General features: G+C 49.4%; 1 protein-coding gene across 4 annotated transcripts in view; it reads left to right on the plus strand.

Annotated features, from left to right (window-relative positions):
- The window catches only part of SIRT1 (sirtuin 1), a 2,084,986-nt gene that overhangs the window by 648,869 nt on the left and 1,410,952 nt on the right, over positions 1–25,165 (plus strand). For all 4 annotated transcript variants that reach the window (XM_069610638.1, XM_069610636.1, XM_069610637.1 and 1 more), the window contains one exon: positions 5,152–5,304. In XM_069610638.1, coding sequence (XP_069466739.1) covers positions 5,152–5,304 — 153 coding nt within the window. The remainder of the gene's footprint in view (positions 1–5,151; positions 5,305–25,165) is intronic.

Consider the following 25,165-nt stretch of genomic DNA (forward strand, 5'->3'; position numbering starts at 1 on the left):
GAATACATTGCTTTTTGTATTTCGTTCCCTATTGGTAAGGACTATGCAGCACTCGCCAATGTTCTTTGTGAAATATCCCACTACTGATATTCCTCTGGCCATTAAAACTTGGATGTAAAAATCTGTTTGGCCAACTTTTGAAGTTTAGCAATAATGTGGAGGTTACCTTCCCATTACACTGCTCCAAGTGGTGAACCTTTATCAGGATTTGCTTGACAAGGTTGGGCTGAGGTGAGAAATGAAGGGAATGTTTCTGGCAGCAGTTATTGCACGATCATCATATCCTTGCAACAGGCTTTTTTTCATGATGGCTACTCTTCCTTTTAGTACTATCCCAAGTCATTTGTCGTCTTGAACCTGGAATATGACCCTCTTTCCAGGTTTTCTGCCCACCCCAGAAAAGGTGTTCACAATACGTATCCCTTAAACACATCGGAGTATGGTCCGTCTTAGCACCTCCAGGGCTGTCCAGCTTGCTCCAGTCTCTAATTGAAACTATATTAATTTTGCCTCTTTCTTACCCCCATTCTTCTGTTTCTGCCATTGCTCATTATTGCAAATCCCTCCTGTAAGGAACATAGCGCCTCCCGTCTTTTGGAATGTTTCTTGGCTCGTTGCACTATCTCACTTTGACTGCTTCAGCTGCCAGGAGGGAGGTATTGGGATAGAGGGCAGACTGCTTCTTTTAGGTGGTCTTCCTTCTGGTCCACAAAAAACCCTCTCCTTCCCAGTACAATAGAAATAATTAGGGAAATCATCAAATCAAATGCTTAGGCCCTTGGAACCAGAGGGCCTCCCACATCCTTTTACTGATCATATGTACCAGCCTAACTTTCTCCAATTGTTTAACAATGATGCTACCCTCCACTACCTTAAAATCAGTGAAGTAGGAGGAGCTGATTTAGTGCTGAATGGAGCAGACCTAGTTCATACTGCCTGCACAGATGCTCGATAGCCTTCATTTATTATGGGGTTCTTAAATAATATTCTTGAATGAGATTAACCAATCAGACTGCGCCAAACATTGGAGCAGTCTGATTGGTTAATCTCATTCAATGCTTTACTACAATTGTGGAGTGTAGGGCAATACACCCACACATTACCAATCACTTGCAGCCCTAACATACACACATTTATATTCTTGCAAGCGCTGGGGATCTCTACTTTTTTGCCCCTTCAGTCCCAATAATTTACTTGACCTGCAGAATTGAATGGGGGAAGCAGCAGTGCACCTGAAGAGCCGATTATGAGAAACGATGGATGTGGAGGGAGTCTTGCCACTGAGCTGTGTGAAGTTTCACCGTCCCAGACCCTGAAGATTGATACCTGCACTTCCCCAGGAATTGGGGTGGTGGAGCAGAGGTGTGACGTTCAGGGGCCCCTTCAGAGTTTGGTGCATGGAGAACTCGGATCTTTAACACACACCCCTGGCTTGGGATGTGATCCTTGCTCTTAGTCTCCATCTTTTATTACCTCAACTAGTGTGAATTGTGATGAGTAGGGGGGCAGCGGTATATTGACTCATCTGTTCCTGAATGAGTTAATGGTGTATGTATATTGGGCCTGAAATCAACACAAGAAAGTTATGCTAACATCATAGGGTAATTATGGCAGAATTACATGGGTCTAGGGACTGAGGAACATTTTTATGTATATGGACATTTTATTCTGGTTTTTTTAATCGTGTTTTTTTGGTTCTATTTGATATTACCGCATTTTGAAGGTCGAACAGCAAAAAGACAGATTTATTTGGGTTGTTTTTGTCGCTTTCAAAATGCTGAAATATCACGTTGGGCCCTTACCCCTTCTGTGCACTCGGTTTTTAAGATATTCTGGGGGAGGGGGTTTACCCCTCATGCTTCCATTTCACGCCCCCTCCTGTCCTGCATCACACTTTACCTCCACATACTCGCACCATGCATTACATTTTAACTTGCACCCCCTTCCTTTCCCACTACATGTGTTCACACTCCTCTCCCTCACATACATGTTCGCACACATCCCACCAAACACTTAGCTTACTTCCACCATGTCCCTCACCCGAACCCCCCCTGCGCGCTCTCGTGCGTCTGTAGGAAGGAGCCGTCATTTCCAAAATGGCAGCCCACCGAGAGGACGACAGCATCGATGCAGCAGGGTAAGTGCGGGTGGGGGGTGACTGGAAATTGAGTTTGAGGTGGGTGGGAGGGATTTTAGGTTTGATTTTAGAAAGACCAAATTATCCTTTTTATTCAGTCTTTCTAAATCGATCTTTTTTGTTTCGGTCTGAATAAAACTATTTTTTCACTTCAGACCTTTTTTTTTGGTATGTTTTATGGACAATCTAATAGATTTGTAAGTGCTGCTAAATCACAATCTCATTACGTTGGCACCTAGTAGGGGACCTAATGGGAACTCTCAGGCAGTCTGCTAGTTCTGGTGTGCTGGCCCATGTCCTGAACCGCCTGAATAGCAGGATTCCATTTTTGTTGCCTCGTGGGGTGTAGTTATGGGCGCCCCCCGTGCTCCCAATACTGCTAGCATCATCACCATTTCTCCCCTCCTCCCCCAGCCATGCACTTGATTCTGTGTGATATTTCCACATTTTAAAGGCTGAACACAAAAAAGACAGATTTTCTTTTTTGCAGATTTTGTGTCCCCTTTAAAATGCAGAAATATGACATTCTGGACCGTCCTACTCCCCGGGAAGGCAATCCGACCCCCAGCTTGTGTGCAGCAGTGGCATGACCGTTTGCTCAGACTGCTCAGAGCAGTCTTTCTAAATCAATCGTTCTAAATCTTTTCATTTTGTATTTTTTGTATTCGAAAATTTAAAAAGACCATTTCACTTAATACCCAGCACTTGCATGTCCGGTCATGCCTCTTCCCCATCACTCCTCCTATGGCCACCGTGTAAATGAAGAAGGGCCTAGTAGTTCCAGGGACATGATGACACTGAAGTTGCTAAAGTTGAATGATAGTAAAACCGAAGTACTAGTTGTAGATACTTCCACTCCTCAACTGTTCTGGACACCCGAGTTTTGGCCCACCTCCCTTGGCTCTCTCCCTACACCCGTTCTGTCAGTCCGGAACCTTGGAGTGCAGTTTTCGGCCACTCTGACAATGGATGAACAGGTCAAAGCGGTGTGTAAATTGGGCCGTTTCAAACTTCGGGTCCTCTGGAAGGTTCTTCCTTTCATTCCCACAGCTAATCAAGCCCCAGTGGATGCTGCTCTGGTCCTTAGCGTTTTGGACTATTGCAATTCTCTGTATCTGGCTCAGCCGGGCTACCTAATTAGCTGCCTGCAGCTGCTCTAAAATGCTGCTGCAAGAGCCATCATTCGCCCTCCATTTGGAGCCCATATGCCCCCACTATTGAGGCAACTACACTGGCTCCCTGGCACCCATCGGATCATTTTTTAAGTCTCTGTGCATAGTGCATAGAGCCTTTTATGGCGTAGGCGCAGAGTTCCTGCAAGCAAAATTCCCCTGCTACCTGCCTACTCTATCTCTTCGATTGCAAGCAGCCTTGCTGGTGGCAGTGCCACAATTTAAGTTGGCCCGTAAGGGTGGATGTGCCTTTTTGGTTGCGGCCGCTAAGCCGTGGACCGAACTTCTCTGCGGGAGACCACGGTCCACCTTCCCTTCCGTCGGAAGATGAAGACCCTGCTTTTCTAGTTATAATTGTAGAATATCTTTCCTCCCCTCTCGAGCGCCATGATGCCTTCGGGCAAACGTGCGCTTAACAAATAGTCATAACATAACATAACTTAGTTCCCTTCTCAGTTTTGCATGGTAGTCATTGGTTTGTAACTTGAGAAACGGCCACTGTGCTATCTCGACACTTAGCATGATTTCCAGGAAGCTAGTAGATTTTCTAAGAGCTATAACCACAGTGGCAGCATTACCTGTATCGTAAAGGCATGGGGGGGGGAGGGGTCTCGATGTCCAGAGCGACCGGTAGTGCCTCCCACCTTTGGTGGTAAATGCTGAAATAATGTGCGTTAAGCAAGAGCATCTCTCCGGTAAGTAAACAAAAGTGTGTGCACAAAAACTAATGGTATATCGAGAAGAACCTGGCAACACTTTAAACCTAACACAGTAGTATAGTTACCAACTCAAAATAGTTGCATTTCAAAGTGGGCGATGAAACAAACCGTGGCTTGTATGCATCATGGCTTTAAAATGATGGCATAAAGATTTGATAGTCCAGTTCTTTTCTTAAGGAATGCAGCCTTATCTCTTGAAAGAATCGAGTAAATGTTCAAAGTTACTAAGGGACCTGTAAGAGGAAAACTAATTTAGTCACACAGGGTTATGATATAATAGCTTATTTATAATGCGCTTAATACCCACAGGCGCGGACCTGGGGATCGAACCTGTGTTGTGTTGCGCCGTGTCGTCTTGCTTCCAAGGCGATCACGTTGCCCCTGAGCGATCCTTCTGAGACCAAAGGTTAGGTGGAATAAAGTCAAAAGCCACAGTACAGTATATTGAAGAGCCATGCAAGTTGGTACTAAAAAGTTCCAGTTGGGAAGAGGGAGCAGCCACCCATCTTGGGAGTCAGGATTACCGCTTGGGAGATTCCAAAATCCAGGTTCCAACATCAAGACGAGGAGGGTGGCTGCGAACTACTCCTACCCCTGAACTCGCGCTTTTTGTGGACGTCACCTGCCTAGAATCTGTAAACACACCCGTCAAGCTATGTACTGTTCAAAGGGGTGCCACCTGCCAAAAGCAAAATTGTTTTTCACCTTCCCTGGCAATTCGAAACGTTGAGTTATGACTTCTAATGGGCAATATCTATACTTGGTTCTTGTCTCTACCTCCAACCCCCAATTGCCTCACGTGTGCCAGCTCTTCTTCCCATGGTTGATGCACAAGTACCTGGATCTGGGACGGGAAACACTTGTGTACGAGTGCAATAGAAATAAAATATCAATATCAATATTTTCATATAAATGTTGGACTCAATTTCTGTATTATTGAAAAGAAACTTCAATTGCTATGTAGGAGTTCAAGCACCTACCAATTTTCAAAGAAATGCAATCACATTTTACCTATTACATTTCCTGTGTTCTTGCTGCTTAATAGATAGCTTTAAATAATGTCCTTTGAAATGTCATGAATATATCATTCAGTAATTGATGATGTAATTTTCCATTTTATTAGGTATCTGTGTCCTGTGGAATACCAGACTTCAGATCTAGGGATGGTATTTATGCTCGTCTTGCAGTCGACTTTCCTGACCTTTCAGATCCTCAAGCAATGTTTGATATAGATTACTTCAAAAAAGACCCAAGACCTTTTTTCAAATTTGCAAAGGTACTGTTGGCTTTATTACAAATGAAATTATTTATGCTGTTCAACGATCTAAATCACTCATGGATTTAAATTCTGTATTGATGCAAGTTCTTTGACAAAGGAATCCTAAGGTGCAGGGGAGAAACCAAAAATCCTGGCACATAGATTGTATATAAGGTACTACCGAAAATCTTTCAATATTCTTCTTCTTTGGATATATCCATTTTATTCATAAGAGTGACACACAATGCATTTCGAGACCACTGTCCCCCTTAATCAGGAGCAAAACATATCCAATCTTAAAACACGAACATGATTGTCAGTAAGTCTCTCTGTACCCAGTACAGTGTTTCAATTATGAGTATGTTCTCAACCATTCACGTCACCTCATATGAAATCACCAAATATTAATCTTGATTCAACAAACCTAATAATAACTTCATTGGTCATCTAGGAAAATCCAAGCTTTCAAAAGAAAGATCCATATTTTGAATCATCCCCATTTTACCTTAAAACTACTCATATTGATGGGTAGAAATTCGGAAGCAATCCTACCTTTCTAAATTAGATAAGGTGGCTAATATGTAGAGAAAGTCCAGTCATCCATCGGAAGGACCCTGTGAGGTCAGAAAGATGCAAAAACGACTTTAATAAACTGCAGCAAACACAAAGTGGAAGTGTAAATCTATTAGAGCCTTGTCTATTAATAAGAGGGGCTACCTTGTACTTGTATGCAGCAAATACATTTTGCATAAGCGATAGTCTTTGTAATTGTATTTATTAGGTTTATATAGCGCTTTACGCAAAAGCGCTTTAAAATACAACAACAAGAATACATAGTAAACAAGAAGCAAAAAAGTTACAAAGACATGAAACCAAATCAAAAACAGTATGTAGATCAATTGACCAATTCTAGAGGAGGAATGGATAAGAGGAAGAAGGGAAGTAGAAAGGGAGGTCAGAGCGGGGGAAGAATACAGAGATAACAGAAGGTCGGAGAAAGAAAGGAAAGTAGGGTAGAGATATAATAGGAGAAAGTGGGAAGTTAGAGCGGGGTGAAGAAAGAAAGATTTCAAGGAGGCACGGAAAGAGGGCTAAGAGGAAATGGAACGGATGGAGAGCGGTAGGGAGTTCCAGTGATGGTGGGGCTAGAAGCTCAAAGGAACAGAAATGAGAGGAAGCACAAGGGGAAGGAGGTACTGTGAGTAGGAAGAGATCAGCGGATCTGAGGGAGCGAGAAGGAGAGTAGAGAGAAAGGAGAGAAGAAAGTTAGGGGGAGCTAGCCCATGAAGAGATTTTAAAACTAGGCAGAGAAAGTTTCATTTAAGTTGGGAGTGAAAGGGATGAGGAAATGGAATCAAGAGGTGAAAGAAGACAGAGGGTACGGATAGCAGAGTGGTAAAGGGATTTGAGGGGAGCAAGGTGAGAGGCAGGGAGTCCAAAGAGGAGAGAGGAACAGTAGAAAAGTCGGGAGAAAATGAGGGAAGATATTAGGAGTTTAGTAGCATGGAAGGTGAGGGAGGAGCGGATTTTGCGAACATTGAATAGGTGAAAGCGGCAGGTGCGAGAGAGGTAAGAGTAATATGATGGAAGAGGGTAGAGTCAAGGTGGAGGCCAAGGTTACGAGCAGAGATAGGGAGGTTAGTAGGAGGAAAGAGAATAAAAGGAGGGGTAGAAGGGGGTAGAAGAGTGTTGAAGGGAAGAATAAGACTTCAGTTTTGTCAGAGTTGAGGGAAAAAGTGGGAAGACATCCAGTTTTTAATAGCAGTAAGATGGGGAAAAAAGGTTTTTGGTGGATTTCGGGGGGGAAGAGGAGAAGGAAAGAAATAGCTGGGTGTCGTCAGCATAGAAATGATGAGAAATGCCAAGAGAGGAGATAATGGGGGCGATAAGAGATGTGTAGAGTGAGGAAAGTAAAGGGCCAAGCACAGAGCCTTGGGGAACACCAAAGTCCAGAGGGAGAGTGGAAAAGGTACAACCACCCCAGGAGACAGCAAAAGAGCGGTTGGAAAGGTAGGAGGAAAGCCAGTTGAGGGCAGAGCCATTGATACCAAAGGAAGAAAGAGTGTTGAGAAGTAAGGGGTGATCAATGGTATCAAAGGCTGCAGAGAAGGAGGACAAGGACAGAGGATTGCTTAGAGTAGCGAGCAGTAAGGTGGGTGTGCATCAGTATTCCGATCTTGCAGGATGAAAACAATGGGAAAATCTCCTTAATCTCAACCCTTGTTGAAAAATAACAGATTATCATGCCCCGGGCCTGTCACTGCCTTGGCCCGCGTCACCTTACATGGCGGCAGTACCAGCGTTGGAGGCTGTGGAATGGAAGGGCTGATGGACGAGGTTGTGGCAGAGGGCACCGGCCAAGCCTCCATGGCAGGGACTGGAATCCTCACGGCAATCCCGTTATTGACACTACCGTGTTTCTGTCAAACGCGCATGCGTGGGGACAAAGACGCTGCTTCCCTACACATGAGACTGCGCATGGCGTCACTCATTGCCATGGCAACTAAGTCTGCTGTGATGAATGCTCTGTGGGAGCGGCAGGCTATTTAAACCTAACTCTCCAGCAAACGGACGCGTCTTAATGCACTCCGTATGTTCGCCTACTGGTGCTCTCATGAGATTTTGTTTTGCTTAGTTTGCTCATTTGTTTCTTTCCTTGACCCTGCTTTGCAATCCTGTTCCTGCATCTTGCTCTGTTCCTCTCACTCCTTTGTTCCTCTTTACCTCGTCTCCCTGTTCTGACTGCCTGGCCTTGTCCCGGCCTGCTTTCGGGCTGCCTTGTCTCTTTGCCTGGTCTCATTTAGGTTGCTTCTGGATATACATACTCTGTTCCAGTGTGGTTGTTACCCAACCTACCATCCATCTTTCCAGGCCAGCGCCTCGTGCTGTCTCTACGTCATGTAAATCTGGGAACAGCTGCCACGCGGCGTGGGGAGTTGGTCCCCGGGTACCTTTTCTGTTTCGCTCCTCACGGAAGGGAGCCCGGACTTTGGCCCCTACGTCCTTCTGACAACTTGCCAGAACACTGGAGAACGGAAAAAGGACCAGGAGTGAAGCACCTCGCCTGTAAACCCAAATACAACACAACCAGGTAAGTTACACATATAAAATGAATGAGCAGAGGTCAAAAAGAAGTATAGAGTGGATCCACAAATGGTATGTGTGGTTCTCCAGCATGGGGTCTGGCATGGATTCACATGCTCATGAATATTCCCCGTCGTCAGGCCGGGAATCCTCGGTAAAGAAAAAATCAGTATCAGTTTCGTTTCTGATCTGTCTTTCTTAGTAGTAACCAATCACTGATCTCTGGGTCATACTGCCCCCAGCCAATGACTGCCCTCCACCTAAGCCCCTCCCCTGGCAGCCGTCCTCAGATTTTTACCGCACTTTCAAGTGTTGGGAGTCCTCGTGTTTTAGCTCTCTAGCTTTTACTGCGTTTTCGCGCTTTTTCAGGAGATTTTTCTCATTTTTTCAGTTTAATTGAGCCTCAAGCTCCTCCGCTTCTACTTCCGATAACGGGGACCCGTTTCGGAATTCTTCTACGCCCCTCAAGGGTGAAGTTTTCGTCGAGTTACGCTTCTTGGAGGATTCCAGAAGATCTGTGGCCTACCTCAACGGACATGGCCCAGGACAAGGGAAGCTCGACCCCCGGATCCAAGCTGTTCAGGAGCTGCCCAGGATGCGGATTGCAAAATGTTTTCAAGGAGGATGAGCATTCGAGATGTCTCTACTGCCTTCATGAGGACAAGACGCACGTGGAGAAGGACTGTGCATTCTGCAAGAACCTGTTGGAACGGACCAAGCAAGATTGTTGTTCCCGCCTCGCTGACTGGCTGGAGAAGGGTACAGCAGGTGAGAAGGCGAAGAAAAAGTCTGAGCGGTCTTCTAAGTCCTGTGAGGGCGCCCCGTCGACGGGGGCCCAACAGAAGGCCAAGCACCGCGAGTCCGGGAGCGCCGAAAGGTCGGGCTCCTCGGCTGCCAGGCAGGGCGCGACTTCCCCGGCACGATCAACCACGAGCCAGCGCTCTGGTTCGGGGAAGAGGAAGTCCGAGAACCCGGGTCAGCTTCTGGAGAGGCCCAGGTCGATCTCGAAGGGAGCCGAGGGGGAGCGAGGCGATGACCCTCCCCCCAAAGCGAAGGCCCAGGATGCACCTAAGGTGGTGAGGGCCTTGATCCAACCAGCAAAGACCTCTATCGAGGTTGTTGCAGCGGCCCTGGCAAAGCCGGTAAAGGCTACGCCAGTCGAGGCGGCCTCGGGGCCCAGAGTTTCCCTCCCACCGCAGAGGGAATCCTCTTTCCAGAACATCGTTAAGACCCCTGTGAAGACCCCAGCGGAAAAAGAGGGGGGCCGGTGGCCATTACGGACTTGGATTCAGCCTCCGAGGAGGATCCGGTGGAAACCGTGAAAGGCCTTAACGAGAGGTTCATAGGCCTCAACGAGAGGTTCGATCCCAGGGGAAGGTTCCCGCTGATGTGATTGAAGATAGCGACGATGGCGACGACGAGGGCCCAGTGGAGTAGCCATCCCGTCCGTCGCAGCCATTACCCGAGCCCCAGGATAGCTTGGCGGCCATTTTGTTGGTGATCCAATCCTTATGTACTGAGATAAGGACGAGGTTACCACGGACCCCGACCGAGGATCCAGAACCAGGCCTGTCGGGAAGCCCTCCGAACAAGCGGAGGCGAGTCCACCCCGCTCTGCCCTTCGTGCCCGCGAGGCCTGTGGACCCCTCATCCCCCTTGCCGGACTCTCGGGAGGATACGGCGACGGAAGCAGCGATGGGGACAGACGACGATGGCGGCAATGACACAACGGACATCCTGTCATCACCCCCCCCTCGGGCCTCTCCGTCCGATGAAATTGGCTCTTTTCACGCCATGATAGCCAGGGCATCCAAGCTCTTCCAGCTCTGCCCTGAGGAACAGAAAAAGGAAGGTTTTCTTTACCAACGACGAGAGGCCAAGAGAAAGACGGTCCTCGTGGTGCCGTTGCTCGACGACATCTGGGACGAGGGGCTGGCTATCCTCAAGAACCCTTCCATGACACCCGCCAAGAGGGACAAGTATGAGAAGAAGTACCGGGTCCCCGATGTCGCCCCCTTGTGCCTCAGGGCCCAGCCCACGCCGGACTGTCGTCTCGGCAGCGGCCAAGAAGAAAGCAGCGGGTGCGGCGGCTTCAACTCTGACTCCATGGGACGACGAGTCATCTCGGCGGCGGCGACGACGATTAAGGCGGCCAATGCCTTAGCGATTGTGGCCTGTTACGACAGGGAGCTTTGGTTCAAGATAGCTCCTCTGCTAGACTTCCTACTGGACGACAAGAGGGTGGAGGCCCTACAGATTCTGCAGGAAGGTGATGTGGTGTCGGATCACGCCATAACGGTGGCAACGAACATTGCTGATACCGGATTTCGCCAACTGGGCAACGGGGTTTGCCTCGACGACGAGGATGGCTCAAGGTGACGGACTTTCGCCAGGACATCCAGACCAGAGTGTTGGACATGCCGTTCGACGGCAACAACCTGTTTGGAAAGACGGTGGATGAGTCCCTCCATGCCATCAAGACAGACACGGAAACAGCCCGAGCCCTAGGAGTCCTTCAGCAACGGCGACCCTTTCGGCGCTCTGGAGGCAGACGGGGAGAGCCTCCAAGGGATCCAGCGGTGGCTCTTCTACTTACCGCCAGGCGGCTTTCTCCTCGTCCCAGGAGGTCTACAGAGGCCGCGGAAAGCAAGGAGGGTCTCGCCGCTGTTGGCAAGGAGGCCAAGGCAGCAAGGCCTCTTCCAAGCAGGACTGAACCGGCCGTAGCGTCGGGCCCCCACCGAAGCACCCCGGTGGGAGGCCGGCTGACGAAGTTAGTCAGCGTGTGGGAGTCCATCTCCACCGACCATTGGGTGCTGGACACCCTGGCCCGCGGACACTCGCTAGAATTTCAAAAAGTGTCCTCGCATTCCTCCCGTGGCCAGGAAGGAGAATCACGTCCCTTAACTGCTATTGGAGGTAAGGGCGATGCTCAAGAAAGGTGCCATCGAGCTCGTCCCCAAGAGGCTGCGGGGCTCCGGAGTATACTCAAGATACTTCCTCGTCAGAAAGAAGACAGGCGGTTGGCGCCCCATCCTGGACCTGCGTCGCTTGAACAAGTACATCAAGGCACAGAAATTCAGGATGGTCACCCTCCAGCACGTGCTGGGACAGCTGGAGGAGGGCGACTTCCTATCGTCACTGGACCTGGAGGATGCTTACTTTCACATCCCCATTCTAAAAGGACAAAAAGTTCCTCAGATTCGTAGTCCAGGGGCGTCAGCATCAACTGGTCCTGCTGCGTCACTACCAATTCAGAACCCTGTCGTTCGGATTAAAGTTGGCACCCAGGGTGTTCACCAAGTGCCTCGCACCTGTGGTGGCGCTGCTGCGCCTGCAAGGGATCCACGTCTACCCCTACCTGGACGACTGGCTAATCAGTGCAAGGTCAAGAGAACTCGCCGTCGAACACACAGCGAGGCCTGTCCGCCTGCTCACGGAGCTGGGATTCGCCATCAACTACCCCAAATCCCATCTGTTCCCGTCGCAGGTGGCACTGCTTCTGGGAGCGAAGCTCGATACAGTGAAGCGATTGGCATCTCCAACGGAAGAAAGGACGAAGGCCATTTTGGGCAAGGTGCAGCGCCCGTTAGCCATGGTTGTGGCCAGAGTGAGAACATTGTGGTGGTGTTGTCGGTGAAGATCCTCACCACTTTGTCCTTGAGGGAAGGAAGGAACGATTTGAGCGCCCAGAACACGGCTCGTAGCTCCAGGATGTTGATGTGGAGAGACCTCTCCTCCGGGAGCCAGAGGCCTCTTGCGTGGAGATCTCCGGTGTGGGCCCCCCCCCATCCCTCCAGGGAGGCGTCTGTCGTTACCGTCTCCTGATACGCCGGGGCCTGAAAGTCCATGCCTGCCGCGAGGTGCGCACGGGCACCCCACCATAGAATCGCCCGACGGAACTCCTCGTTGAGCGGGATCCTGTCTTCGAACCTGCCCGCCGCTTGAATCCAGCGGGCATCGAGGAACTCTTGCAGCGGACGCATCCGAAGTCTGCAAAAGGGCATACGGTAGATGCATGAGGACATCATCCCAAGGAGGGACTTGATGGACCTTTGTGACCGGGGCCATTAATCATCTTTTGTGTAGGGTTGAGAGGGCCAAGTCTTGGTACAGCTGGACCTGGGATCCATTGATTGTGACTGGCTGAAGGTTTCGAGCTGCCCGGAGGACTGCCTCCTTCACTGTGTAGGAAGTCATTGCCACCAAGACATCTCTAGGGCCTGGCTCCCACCTAGCGGGGCCAACTCTATGCACTCCATCGACCTGTATGTCCTCTGGTTGGACATCCTTTAGGAGGCTACTGAAGCATAGCTGCATTGACTCTTTCAGGTCTTTGTTGCCGACGGATTCGGGTAGGCCCTTAACCCGTATGTTAGATCTCTGGGATCTATTTTCAAGATCCTCTGCTTGAAGTTCTAGATTGTGCGTGGCACTGGCGAGCTGCTCCAGGAGCACACTGGACTGCTTTGAGTCTTCAGCGATTTCTGAGCGTCCTGCTTCCAACGTATCAACCCTCGCTTCTATGCCTGTGATGTCCTTTTTTACTTCCTGAATTGAGGCTCGGAGCTCTTCCCTTATTGACTTTAGATGCTCCTGGAGGGCATCCATCATCCGGGTCTCCATTCCCTGGAGACATTCTTTGAGATCTTCTTTATTCAGGGCCATCTTCGTAGGGATGTCCGCAGGCCGATAAGAGTCGTGCCCCTCTGTTGACTCGTTCTGTGGTTCCTTGACCCGGTACTGTCCCCAGCCTTCTTCCAGTTGTGCGTTACGGGTTCTGTGTGAGGCACCTTTGGACTTGGTTCTTGGCATCTGCTTGCCTCCGCGGGGGGAAGAGGAGGACCCATTTGATGGACCTCTGAAGTTGCACGCCTCAGCCCCGCGTCTCCACCCCCGGAAGGCGCCCAGGTGCCAGCTGTGTTGGGCTCTTGCCTGGGCTGGCTCCTCTCCGGCTGCTCCCGTGCTCCCTGCGCCTACTTTGTGGCCCGGGCAGTACCAATACCCGGGAGGCTAACAATGGCCCTTTCCGGTTGCCCCGGGGCACAGTACTCCACCCCCTCCCCCCCCCCCAAGAGGTTAGCTGTCCTCTTCTATTTGTGGCACTGTGTACACACAGGGTGACTAGGGTCAGAGGGATGATGCTAGTCGATTCCGCGTGTTGTCTAAGGCTCCTTTGCGGGCAGCCCTGAAAATGGGCCCCGAGGACAGGCCCCCAGTCCCCCTCCCACTATTAACTGTGGACAGAGGGGTAGGAAGACCCAGTCCGGGGCACAACCATGATAGCTTCCAAAATTCGCCCCCTGGGGGCTAAGCCACAGCAAAGGAGGCCCCACCAGGGCACAGGATATCTCGTACAGTGGAGGGGCAGGGGGGATCCTATGGCACTCCAATATGTGGCCCAGCGCCCCTATATGGAAGCCGTTTGTCGCTCCCCACCCCTCTCCTTATTTGGTAGGCAAGTCCCAGCCCCAGTGCGAAGCTCCTCTCCCCTCAGCATCAGGGGGCCATGTGCGCTCTCGTATCGACGGCCCACTGGCTCCACAGGGCCGAGCCGTATCCCCCATGGCCGCAGCCCCCCACCCCAGGCAGCGCCCCGCGGCGGAGGCCCCCAGCAGGCGGGCAGAGGACAGCGGGGCCACAGGGGACCGAGCCTGCGGCAGCAGGGAAACACAGCCTGCCCCTCCAAGGACCGACCAGCCGCAAGAGCACGCCTGCCACCCCAGGGGAGAGGAGGCAGAAGGACCGCCGCAACACCAAGGCGGATGGCTGCCGGATGGTCCAGCCCGCGGGCGGAACGCCGCCGGGGGCCGCAGGCAGCCACACCACTCGCTTTGTTCGCAGGGTGGTGTGCCCCTCCTCCCCCTCGGCACAGCCGCCCGCAGCAGACAGGGAGTGGTTTTGGCAGGCAATGGTCTGGATGGACCCTCGGGTACTTGGCCCCCTCCGCACTCCGGATCCCGCAGCACTCTGGAGCCCGCAGACTGCTTCACGAAATTCCGGTCGCGAGCAGGTCACCTCCACTTCATTTAGGACTTGCTGGGGGACATCGTGAAGATGGTGATGTCTCGGTGGAACTCCCACTTGGACGGAGCTCAGAGGAGTATGTCCACCCTAGACGACCACCATCTTGGAATCCCTTCTTTGTTTTAATTATATATAGTGCATTCCTACTCTATAGGATTGTCTGTTGGTTTTTAATTTGTTCTAAACGTTGGCACTTTCAACATCCAAAGCGCTCCAACCTTCCCTTGGGGTCCTGAAGAAGACGGCTACTCTACTCCTCTGCCCAAACGTCAATTTTTTTTTTTTAACAACATACACTCCCTGTCCCCACAGGAGTTGGGCTGCTCTATTATTGGGACGTAGACCTGGGATGTGTCTATAGGCCAGATACATCTAATTTTTAGGGCCTACCAAGCTTTGGTCTCTCTATACCTCCCCATCTGTCAGCTTGGCCCTTAATTGGGGTGGTGACATAAGATTCTTTGAATTTCTCTGTTGCAGTTTAGTATTTCTAAACTGCATGATGGCCAGGCATGAATTTGTCTACATATATTATTGACCATTATCAGTTTGTCTTGAGTACATTGCTTGTTTCACTGGTTAATGTATGCTCTATATGTCAGATTCATTCTGTCATTGGTTTGCTTATTTGAACATATAGTTTGTGTATACATGTAACACATACTGTTTATTGTCTCATGTATTTTTTGTTTTTGGTTTTTAATTGTATTTGGTGAAAATGAAATATCAAAAATCCTATGTAGGACCTATTGGTCTACAAATAAAAGTTATACATGGAATATGTCCGTGTAAACACTGGAGGGGGGTATCTGTACTTCCGCTCTCTATATGGTAGAGGAGAGGCACAGAGGACCCCAGCCAAGATTCTCTATTATTGGTACGTGGTCGAGCAATCAAGGCCTCGCTTCTCAGGAGGTGATGCAGGCTGGTTCTTAAGTACAGTGTAGTCCCCACAAAGGAATGTCCACACACTGTATTAGTTAAAACAGTCTTTATATAATTAAGTTCAAGGTTATGTACATTATCACAATAACTAACTTTGTGCTCCGAAAATCAGCAATGGTAAATATATACAGTTCTAAAGTGGTACCACAATTATCAGATCTCATTAAAGTGCATCAACTATACTCTAGTCAAATGTCACACAGATCACTTAATAAAGGCAACCAACAATAGACATAGGAGGAAAGCATTTGGTTAGAACAATTGGCAGAATACTGGCCCCTACCACTAGACACAGTTCTGTGTGGAGATCCCCCCAACCTGGGCAACCTGTAAAGTAAATATATCATACAAGCCCAGTCCATATATTGTTCACAAGAGTCTTATTTCCTTCTAAAATTGTTCTAGCATCCCAATGTACTTGGAATAGCAGAGTTTGTCGTTAGGTTGTTGACAGATCCTTCTTGAGCGGCTCCCTTTAAGGCAGGAGCCACAGATCGTCGAGATCCCACGAGGAAAAGGGTTGAACGACAACGGTGAGGTGGCAACTTCGTTCCTAGCGGTGCTCGTCGACGGAGCGTTGGCGTCCTGCAAGGAAGAGGCGTGTGGGGCACCTCGGTGATGATAATTTAGGACTGCAAAGAGATTGTGAAGAACTGTGGCCCAGCCTCGAGTCATCGGCGTCTCTGTGGTCTTTAGGTGGCGGGAAATCCACTGGCGGATGCTCCTCGGCGTGTCGGCGGCCTTGACTTTCTCCGGCGGGACAAAGCGGTCGACGGTGCAGGCGAGAGTGTCCTTGGATCAAATTTTACTTGGACAAAGGGAGCGCGGTGGCTCCGGTCAGCAACGGTGATGGACAACAGTGTCCGGGCGCTTCTCCTTGTGATTCCGCGGCGGTCCCCGTCTCCGGTCGGCAGCCTGTCGTAGGTCTGTCTACCAGGGAGTGCTGGCAAAGATTAGCAGTGCACGATGATCCCTCGTAGCTTGGGAAGAGGGCACCTAACCAGGTCCTCTCTGGGTCAGTCCTTGGAGAGACAGCAGCTTTCAGATTGGTGAAGTAGAGCAGCAGCAAGACTTCTCTTCCAGCAGGGCTTCAAGGTTAAGCTTCAGTTTAAACTCTAGTGTCTTTTCAGCTTCTGAACGCGAATCCTAGCAGTGAGAGGCCCCCAGATATACTAGTTGATCTCCCATTCATTCTGCTGGGTCACACTCAGGCAATCAATCGGTCAGAAGGGCATTCATGCAGGCAGGTAGCCAATCGGGTGCATAGTGCATTCAGGCCATTCACTTCTCTCCAGACACTCGCAACAAGTTATGTGTATTGGGACAAGTACCCAGCCATTCAACACTCCACACTGCCTTCATACCAGTTTCGGGCAGGGCTGTCTCAGTCATTGTGTCAAACACCAGAAACCAGACATCCACAACAAGAAGTGCATATTGGTCACACATTCCATTCACCCAGGTCCCACAACATACAGTCGCTGGGAAGGCTCCAGCCAGTCTGGCCTGGGTATCCCAAAATGGAGGATACTCGGAGCACCTGTCAAATTCAGCATGGAGCTGCCACCAGTCCATACCCTGCTCTGTGTGCCACACACAGGTGCCCATAAACATACACTATGGGCACCGGGTTGTACCCCCCCCCCCCCACCCATGGGTGCCATAAGGGTATCCCATGGGTCTGTACACCAAACCAAGAGAGCTGTGCCGCCAGGAGTCCCAAATGAACTCCTGCGCAGAAAACACGACAGAACACACGATAAAAACCAGTAAATGACAAGGACACAGAGGCCCTGTCCCTCCCATGCATTTCCAGCATCACAGTCTGCTCACTCTGCATCAGGCTAATTTGATTGGTCTTGACTCAGTCCACTATAGCCACCCTTACCTTTGACTATGTGGTTGACAAAATCAGATTTCTAAATGGTTCATTTGGGGACTACCCCTTCCCCCTCCCTTGTTTAGATCATTATTACTCATTTGTCCCCTAAATGCTTTCGAGTCTACCCTATGGATATAGTCTAGCATAGTAGTGCCTGGTTAGCTTGAAACCAACAGCTACCAGAAGCTACGTTTTGGCTCCTAATGCCAACTGGTGGCTTCCAAACATGTAAATGTAACATTAACTTTGAGTATTTGAGTGTCAAGCCCACTGGCGGTTTTAACAAACTTCATCCTGGCCACGGAAGCCTAATGGAAGTTGACCCTCTACCCTAGGCTGGCATGGTTCCTGATTAGGAATAACAGGGCACCACGTGGCAGCAAGCAGCGTGAAGGAGTTGGGGAGAAGTTGTGGATAGGTATGGGGTAGTTGGGAACACTGGGAAGAGGTTTAAGGAAAATGTTATGGATAGGTAGGGGGGAGTAAGGAAAACGCATATATACATATTCCTAGTAACCTAATCGTGTCTGCATCACCTAAACATGAATACACAGCCTACTATCTCGCTCTGTATCTTCTGACCCTGTTTCCCATGTGTGAAGCCTGAAACCACTCCTTAAATAGTGGCCTCAGCTCTGTTCGTCTATTGTTCACCAGTCTTTAGCACACTTCATACCCAGCATAACCAGAAGCAGATGTTCACAATGGCGGTGTACAATCAAAATGTGAGCACATTAACTGGTCTCCTAGAGACACAAAAGCAAGTAGCACAAAAGACATGTGGCACAGTAGAACATAGAAGCATGATCATGGGTTTGCGGCAACACACTCTTGACATTCTCTCCATGAATTATGCCTCCATAGTATGTGAGTGTATAGATATTCATATGTCCAAATACTCATAAGTTTCCCTTATGCTCCTGTATCATCAGTGTGACCCAAGGTGCCCCCCCCCCCACACTATATCCTCTCAGACGATATGCATTTGTCAGCTTGGTACTTATCTCTAGCCTGGGGAACCGTCCTCTGTATCCCCAGGCTGTCGAGGAATGAGCGTTGCACAAAACCACCAGCCGGTGATCGTTCCGCAGGCAGACAGAATTAGCGTGCCCCTGTCTGTTTTGGCAGGGAGCGAAACTGTAACCACGCAAACGCTCATAAACAGGCAGTTGCCGCACCCACACTCCTGCTGCCTCGCTCACTCTTGACGTCTACACCTGATCCTGCCCTTGGCACGTGCCTGCTTAATTGACGGAACACCAGCAAGCCGCCCAGGCTAAGGCGGCTTAAGAAGCAGTCTCAGCAGCCTCCTCCCACGTGTCGTGCCTGCTGCCCAGCCTGATGTGAAATGTATTTTCCCAGGGAATTATAGCCCCCTGCTGCATGAATCCTCAAGAATCAGGACTCCAGACTCTCAGCACATCAGTCCAGCACTCCACCTCCCAGTCCTTACATTGAGAATGTTAATAAACAAGAATTAGAACACATCTAATACACATTTAAACACAATGGTTTATACAAATTGTTAATGGAGCATCTCGGATAGCTCCTGCCTACAGTTTGATGCCGGACATCCAGGAACTGGTTTTAGCTCCTGCTCATCGAATCTCAATTTCGAACCCTGGTTAGTGTCCTATGGTTTTGAAAATTGGTTGACCTTTTACTGGTGTTAACTGTAGGAGGTCTCCAAAAACAATAGTGCTTTCCTGTAAACAGTTCTTCGTAGTCATTTTTTAGGACTTGTTGCATTCTGAGGTGAATTAAAGCCAACATGAGGTTGGAAACCATGATTATTTTATTAGGAGCACTTTCATTTGTTTCAGATTTCTGCGTACCTCACTTGTTTTTGTGTTCTACTGGAACGATCAGCGGTCGATGTAAAGTTACACCTCCTATGTTTGTAAAAACTGTAGGGGGGTGTCTGTACTCCTCCTGTTTATATGGCAGAGGAGAGGCACAGAAGACCCCAGCCAAGATTCTCTAATATTGGTAACGTAGTCGAGTAATCAAGACTTAGCTCTCAGGATGTGATGCAGGCTGGCTCTTAAGTAAAGTGTAGTCCTCAAGCACCCACAAAGGAATGCCACACACTGTATTAGTGAAAACACAATTCTTTATAGAAATAAGGTTCAAGGTTATATACACAATAACTCACTTTGTGCTCAGTTACTCTACAATGGCAAATATATACACAGTTCTACGTGGTACCACAATTACTATTGGATTTCATTGAAGTGCATCAACTGTACTTAGTTTAAATGTCACACAAATCAAGTAATAAAGTGAACCAACAATAGACCTAGAAGGAAAAGCAGTTAGCTAGAACAATAGGCAGAATACTGGCTCCTACCACTAGACACAGCACTGTGTGGCGATTCCCCCCCCCCCCCCCCCCCCCCCCCCGAAACCTGGGCGACCTGTAAAATAAAGATATACTACAAGCCAAGTCCATATATTGTTCAATGAGTCTTATTTCCATCTAAAATGTTTCTACCACCCCAATATACCTGGAATAACAGAGTGTCTTGAAGAGGCGTCGATGGATACTTCTTGGGTGGCCCCCTTTAAAGCACAAGCCACAGATCGTAGATCGTCTCCGTAGAAGGTGAACTTGGCGTTGAGGGTCCTCGGTGAAATGTTTGATGGCGTTGAGGTAGCAGCTTATGTCCTGGCCGGGCTCGTCGACGATCGGTCGTGGACGTCCTGCAAAGACGAGTCATGCGGTGCACTTCCACAACAGTGATTCGTTACCGCAAAGTCTCTGTGAAGAACTTTGGCCCAGCTAGGGTGTCAAGTTGTCCGGCGTGTGTGGTCTTCGGGTGGATGGAAACCCCTCGGTGGATACTGTTCTGTCTCTCATTCATTCTGCTGGGTCACACTCAGGCAACCAATCACTCAGAAGGGCATTTAGGTGTTAGGGAGAATTCTCTGGTTAGGCTGAATTTCCTAACCTAGTGAGTTCCCCAGCAGCTTTGCTGGATTTTTGGGGTTTATTTTTTTCTCCTGCCAAGAGTGAGACTCTTTTACCCTCACTCTTGGACATGATTTGAGTGTATCTCTTTGATTCTATGTGTTTAATGGGCTATGGGGTCTTTTACTCCATAGGGCTTCATGTGTTTTTGTGATGTGTGTTACACAGCACCCTCAGTGCCGTAACACAGGGGTGTCATAGTGACCCCCCAGTAATAGACTCCATACCCTGGGACTGACTGTCTCCCAGGGCATCTAAAGTCACCATTGACTTTACTAGTCTCAAATTCTGAACAGAACCAGTACAAACCATCATATTGTGGACGTACTGGCCTCTGTTAGTCGAGGGGGCACGTCTCCGTCCCCCCTGATAGTTTTGGCTGCTGGCAGTGGATACTACTTTTTATATTCGACCGCGAATATATCCCTATGGGATTTCCCATTGTTCGAGGCTACCAACTTTAATTATTTAAATCCTATAGCCTCGAACATACCGCCGGTATATTTAATTAATTTTAATTCTCCGGTTGGCATTTTTTGCCAAGACTCTATTCTAAAATGGCGTTTGTGTTCTCTTCTGTGACTCCAACCCAAGTCGAGCCCTTTGTTCCACTTTTTTGGCGGGCTTCTCCACAGAAGCCTCCAAAAGTGGTGCCACTCTGTCTGGGTACCACAGGGGGTGTGGGAGGGGGTTTAGGCACCCTGGACCGAGTTACCTTGGTAACTCAGGTCGCACTCTTGTATGATTGGCCCAAGTGGTGAGCCGGCCGGCTCACCACTTAGCATGTTTGAGTGACAGCTACGCTGAATGAATGGGGGTTTTCTGCATAAAAGCAGGGCTTTGGGGACTGGAACTTCAGAAGTCGCCACAGGACCTGAGAATCCGACGAGGGAGAAGCTGAGCCGACCTACCACGACACCACCGGTGGAGCCCTGCAGAACCGACTCACCACTTCCCGACGACAGAGATCTCCCGGCTGGAGAGGCTTCTTCCCCTGACTGGTGGGCGCAACCAGTTTTCCTTTCTTTCTTCGCACCTCAGCCCGGTTTGTGGTCGAACTGCCCGTGCCAAGCACCCCGGCAGCCGGATAGCCACTCACCACTGAACCGCGAATCACTGGACCGCTCCTTGTACCTGAGAAACTCTGCGGCTGGTTTCTTCCCTGGCAGTGCAACGGACTCCTGTTTTACTCCATGACGAGATCCTCTCTTCCCCCGGACGAAGCACCGACTTGCACCCGCTGCCAGGAACAACTGCCCCCGCTGGAGCGTTCTCACCACTTTAAGGTACCGTGTCCGCCAGGCCTCCCTTTCTAAAGATTGCTACAAGGTAATAACTCCTTAACATTCTGGACTGGGCTGGCCGCCTTGACCCTCTAACTGGTCCCTTTCTGTGGTCCAACTCCTTTTTGAACCTTTACAAGACCTTTGTGCACTGCAACCGTGTGACCTTGGACACATTTCGTTTGGATCCTCTGAAAGTGGATCCGGCCTCTTGAACTCTAACTTCACGGTTTTTCCTTGCCTTCTTCTCTTGTTGTGTTCTTGAAAAAGTGTTGGGATCTGTTTCAATTTGTTCTCTGCTTCTCTCTCCCTTTTTAAAACGAACTATTAGAGTGCCATCTACGTTAAGCGCTCACTGCTGTCTGAAAATAAGTGGGGCTTTACTTAAGACTTGTCTAATATTCTTTTAAGGGAGTGTATATCTTTTAGTGACCGTGTTTTTGAATTGCTTACTATTAGTGCCTGTGTGTTTTTCTAGATGTGGTTTTAAATAAATAATGATATCTCTTTTACACCAAGCCCTGGTCAGTGTTTACTTGTTCTATTGTGTGCTCTTGACCTATTGTGAATACTCTGTATACTGCCTAACTCTTCTTGAGGGAAGTCTGACTGCTCAGCTACCAAGTGAATCTGTGTGGTACAGACTGCTACCAAGTGGGTTTACTGCCAAAAACCTGTAGTCCTAAATCTTTTGCAGTGGTCCCAGAGGGAACTGCACAGGTTTCTGCCTAACATCAGGCAGTAAGACAGCCAATCGGCTCACAGTGCATTCAGGCCATTCTTCTGCATCCAGACACTTACAACACAGAATGTGGATTCGGAGAAGCACTCTGCCATTCAGCACTACACACTGCATTCATACCAGTTTTGGGCAGGGCTGTCTCAGTCATTGTGTCAAACACCAGTTACTAGACACCCATAACATGGGGTTTGGAGTTTGATGTCGGGACGGCCGGTCCCCTGCGCTACACGTTCAGTTTGAGGTATGGGTCTTGCCTGCAGCCTGGCACATGGGTTGTCAGGGAACCAAACTACAGGGTTCCCGAGGGGTTTGGTACTGGGTGGGGTGACAAATCCTAGTTTGGTGTGGGCGCTGGCGGTTATTGCTGGCCCAATATTTCAAACTCTTGATGTTTGTTCTAAATTATCGACAATTCAGTCATGGATTAGTGTTGTACAGTGTTTTAATTATCTGATAGAACATGACAGTTGTGGCATCTGGTGCCAATTGTGGTGAAACAGAAAAGCTGACGCGCGTTTCGACTGTGGTCTTTATCAAGACTATGGAGAGTGAGGTGTGTGGTGACAGGTGTTTAAAAATATAAACGGCACAGTGGCATTGTCCGGATTAACATTAGTCATGGCAACATCACCCAGTTGGTCATTCATAGTTGGTCATAGAATTGCATGGTCATGGAATTGCATGGGTAATGACAGGTTGATTGGCACGTTCAAACAGCATGGCAAGTGTATCCAACCAGTTGGTGAGGGGTGAATTGAGATGATTAGACATGCACAGTGAGGACATTGAGCAGTTATAGTGATCATAAGAAAAATACATTTTAGAGCCAATGTTAATTGGTCATTTACACATTTTCGCAGATCAGAGTACCAAGGAAGGAGGGAGGGAGGGAGAAAGAGTATGGGAGAAGTTAGAGCAGGGTAGCCGGGCATTGGAGTGGTGATTGGAAAACAGCTCAGAAAAGCCAGAGAGGCATGTTCCCTGGGTAGGGACCTCTGCACTCATGCCTCAACTGAGCTCAACCTCCTTTCCATTTTTCTTTCTAGACAAGCTACACAAGCTTCAAATCAGCACCCCATTCACGGTGATCTGGCTTCGACTCCACCAGAAGCCTGCCCTCTAACCTTCCTTGGTAAGAACATGCCTTTTTGGCTTTTCTGAGCTGTTTTCCGATCAGCCAAAAGGTTGTTTAAGTTTTATAGAAATGTGCTGATTATGGGAGCGTGGCTAGGTAGTGCGCCATGCGGCAGCAGCTGCTGTAAGCTCTGTGTTGGGATGCCCGTTCATGCCATTCACAGCGTTTTAAACCCCAAAATTTCTGCAGAAATGGCAGTCGGAAGGTGCAGGGACCTCATTGCGCAGACAGCAGTAAATTTACTCTTGTTTGAAAGCCTTTTTTCTTGTCTGATGTGTGGGCTTTGTAGTGCGCAAGAAGGCGAGCGGTACAGGCGAAGGACTGAGCCGGCGAGGCGGGAGCCACAGAGAGCTGGTGCGAGGCGGATACACCTGCTCATGTCGGCACCAGTAAGAGAAACGAAGATGCAGGAAGCCCTGGACATTGTAACGGCCAAGGACGAGAGGAGCTACAACATCGCATGGATGGATCCTGTGAGTCTGCAGTGAGAGGCGGCTATTGGGGGAGGGGTCGGTGAGCCGCATCTGGGGACCCCTCCGGGGGCTGAACGCCGACATATCCGGCCCCTCGGGCCCGACTGCGGGAGCGGGCCCCCTCCGAGGCCAGACATTACAGCGCTGGAAAGTCTCTGACACTTAGTGGTGAAGACTGGGTGAGATCGCAGCGGCCCCCGGGAGTAGAAGGTCGGATCAGGCAGAGAAAAGAGCTTCGGCGGGCATAGTGTGATGCAACCTCATTGGGGGAAGGGCCGTTGAGCTGCGTGTGCAGCGGCGGAAGGTATGGCGTGGGGTGGTCTCTGGGGACCCTCCTGGCGGCGACCAGACAGCGGTGCATTTGACGCCACACGCCTGGCTGCTGAGGCGGGTTCCTTTGAGGCACTAAGGAGCCTGAAATCCCTCGCGGGTGTGTATTCTGCCTCAGACACCCGGTTGACAGAGCAGCCGAACTAGGAGGTAAGGAGCTTGGTGGCCATGATGTGACTCCCTGCGGCAGAGAACCGGTCGTGGTTGGCGCAACCGTCGCTCCCATCATAACATATTCTTCATTAAACGCAATTACATCACCGCATCGTTGATGTAATTGCTCCGGGCGGATGCAAGGCTGAGGTGTACGTCGTAATTGTTTGCTGCTGGTAGCAGCTGTTATGCGCCTGTATTCCCTCACTAATCGAACCTAAAGAGAAGCACTATATGGATATAACTGGTCTTGGAGCTGAAACTAACTCAGCAAATTGCATCTGATATTCTTCACATTTTGGCACATTTTCTTCTGAGTCAACATTTGCATGGGAAGCTTGCACAGTTGTTTGATCTTTTGGTCTGGTAATGCCCAAATCAGCACCAGAGTGGCGGCATTACAACATACTTGACATCTGGAGGTCTGCTAGAGCAAGCAATGCAAATGGTAAAAGCAGACGTGCACCCTCCACCAGAAGCGAAATACCCCATGGAGCCTACCCTATCCAAACTATCATGTGAGGAAAACCCTAAAAACGGATATAACACAGGAAATAAAATTGGAAATAAAATCTTCTAGAGAGACTCTCGCACAATCCATTGCAGTTTTGGACTCCCTTTCGAAAGGCTTGGAAGACAGGGTTAACAAATTGGAAAATGTGGCCTGCAAACAGGTACATGACCATGAGGAACTCTCCAGGAGAATGAAGAGCATTGAAGGCCGTCTGGAAGAGATATGGGCGAAACAGATAGATCAAGAAAATCGATCTAGAAGATACAACATTCGGTTACGCGGAATACCTAGGCAGATATCTGATCATGATCTCCCGGAGTATGTCGGGGCTCTTTAAGTCCCT

The sequence above is a fragment of the Ambystoma mexicanum genome, chromosome 8 (genome assembly GCF_040938575.1).
Source record: "Ambystoma mexicanum isolate Mex_15411 chromosome 8, UKY_AmexF1_1, whole genome shotgun sequence".
Classification (NCBI taxonomy): Eukaryota; Metazoa; Chordata; class Amphibia; order Caudata; family Ambystomatidae; genus Ambystoma; species Ambystoma mexicanum.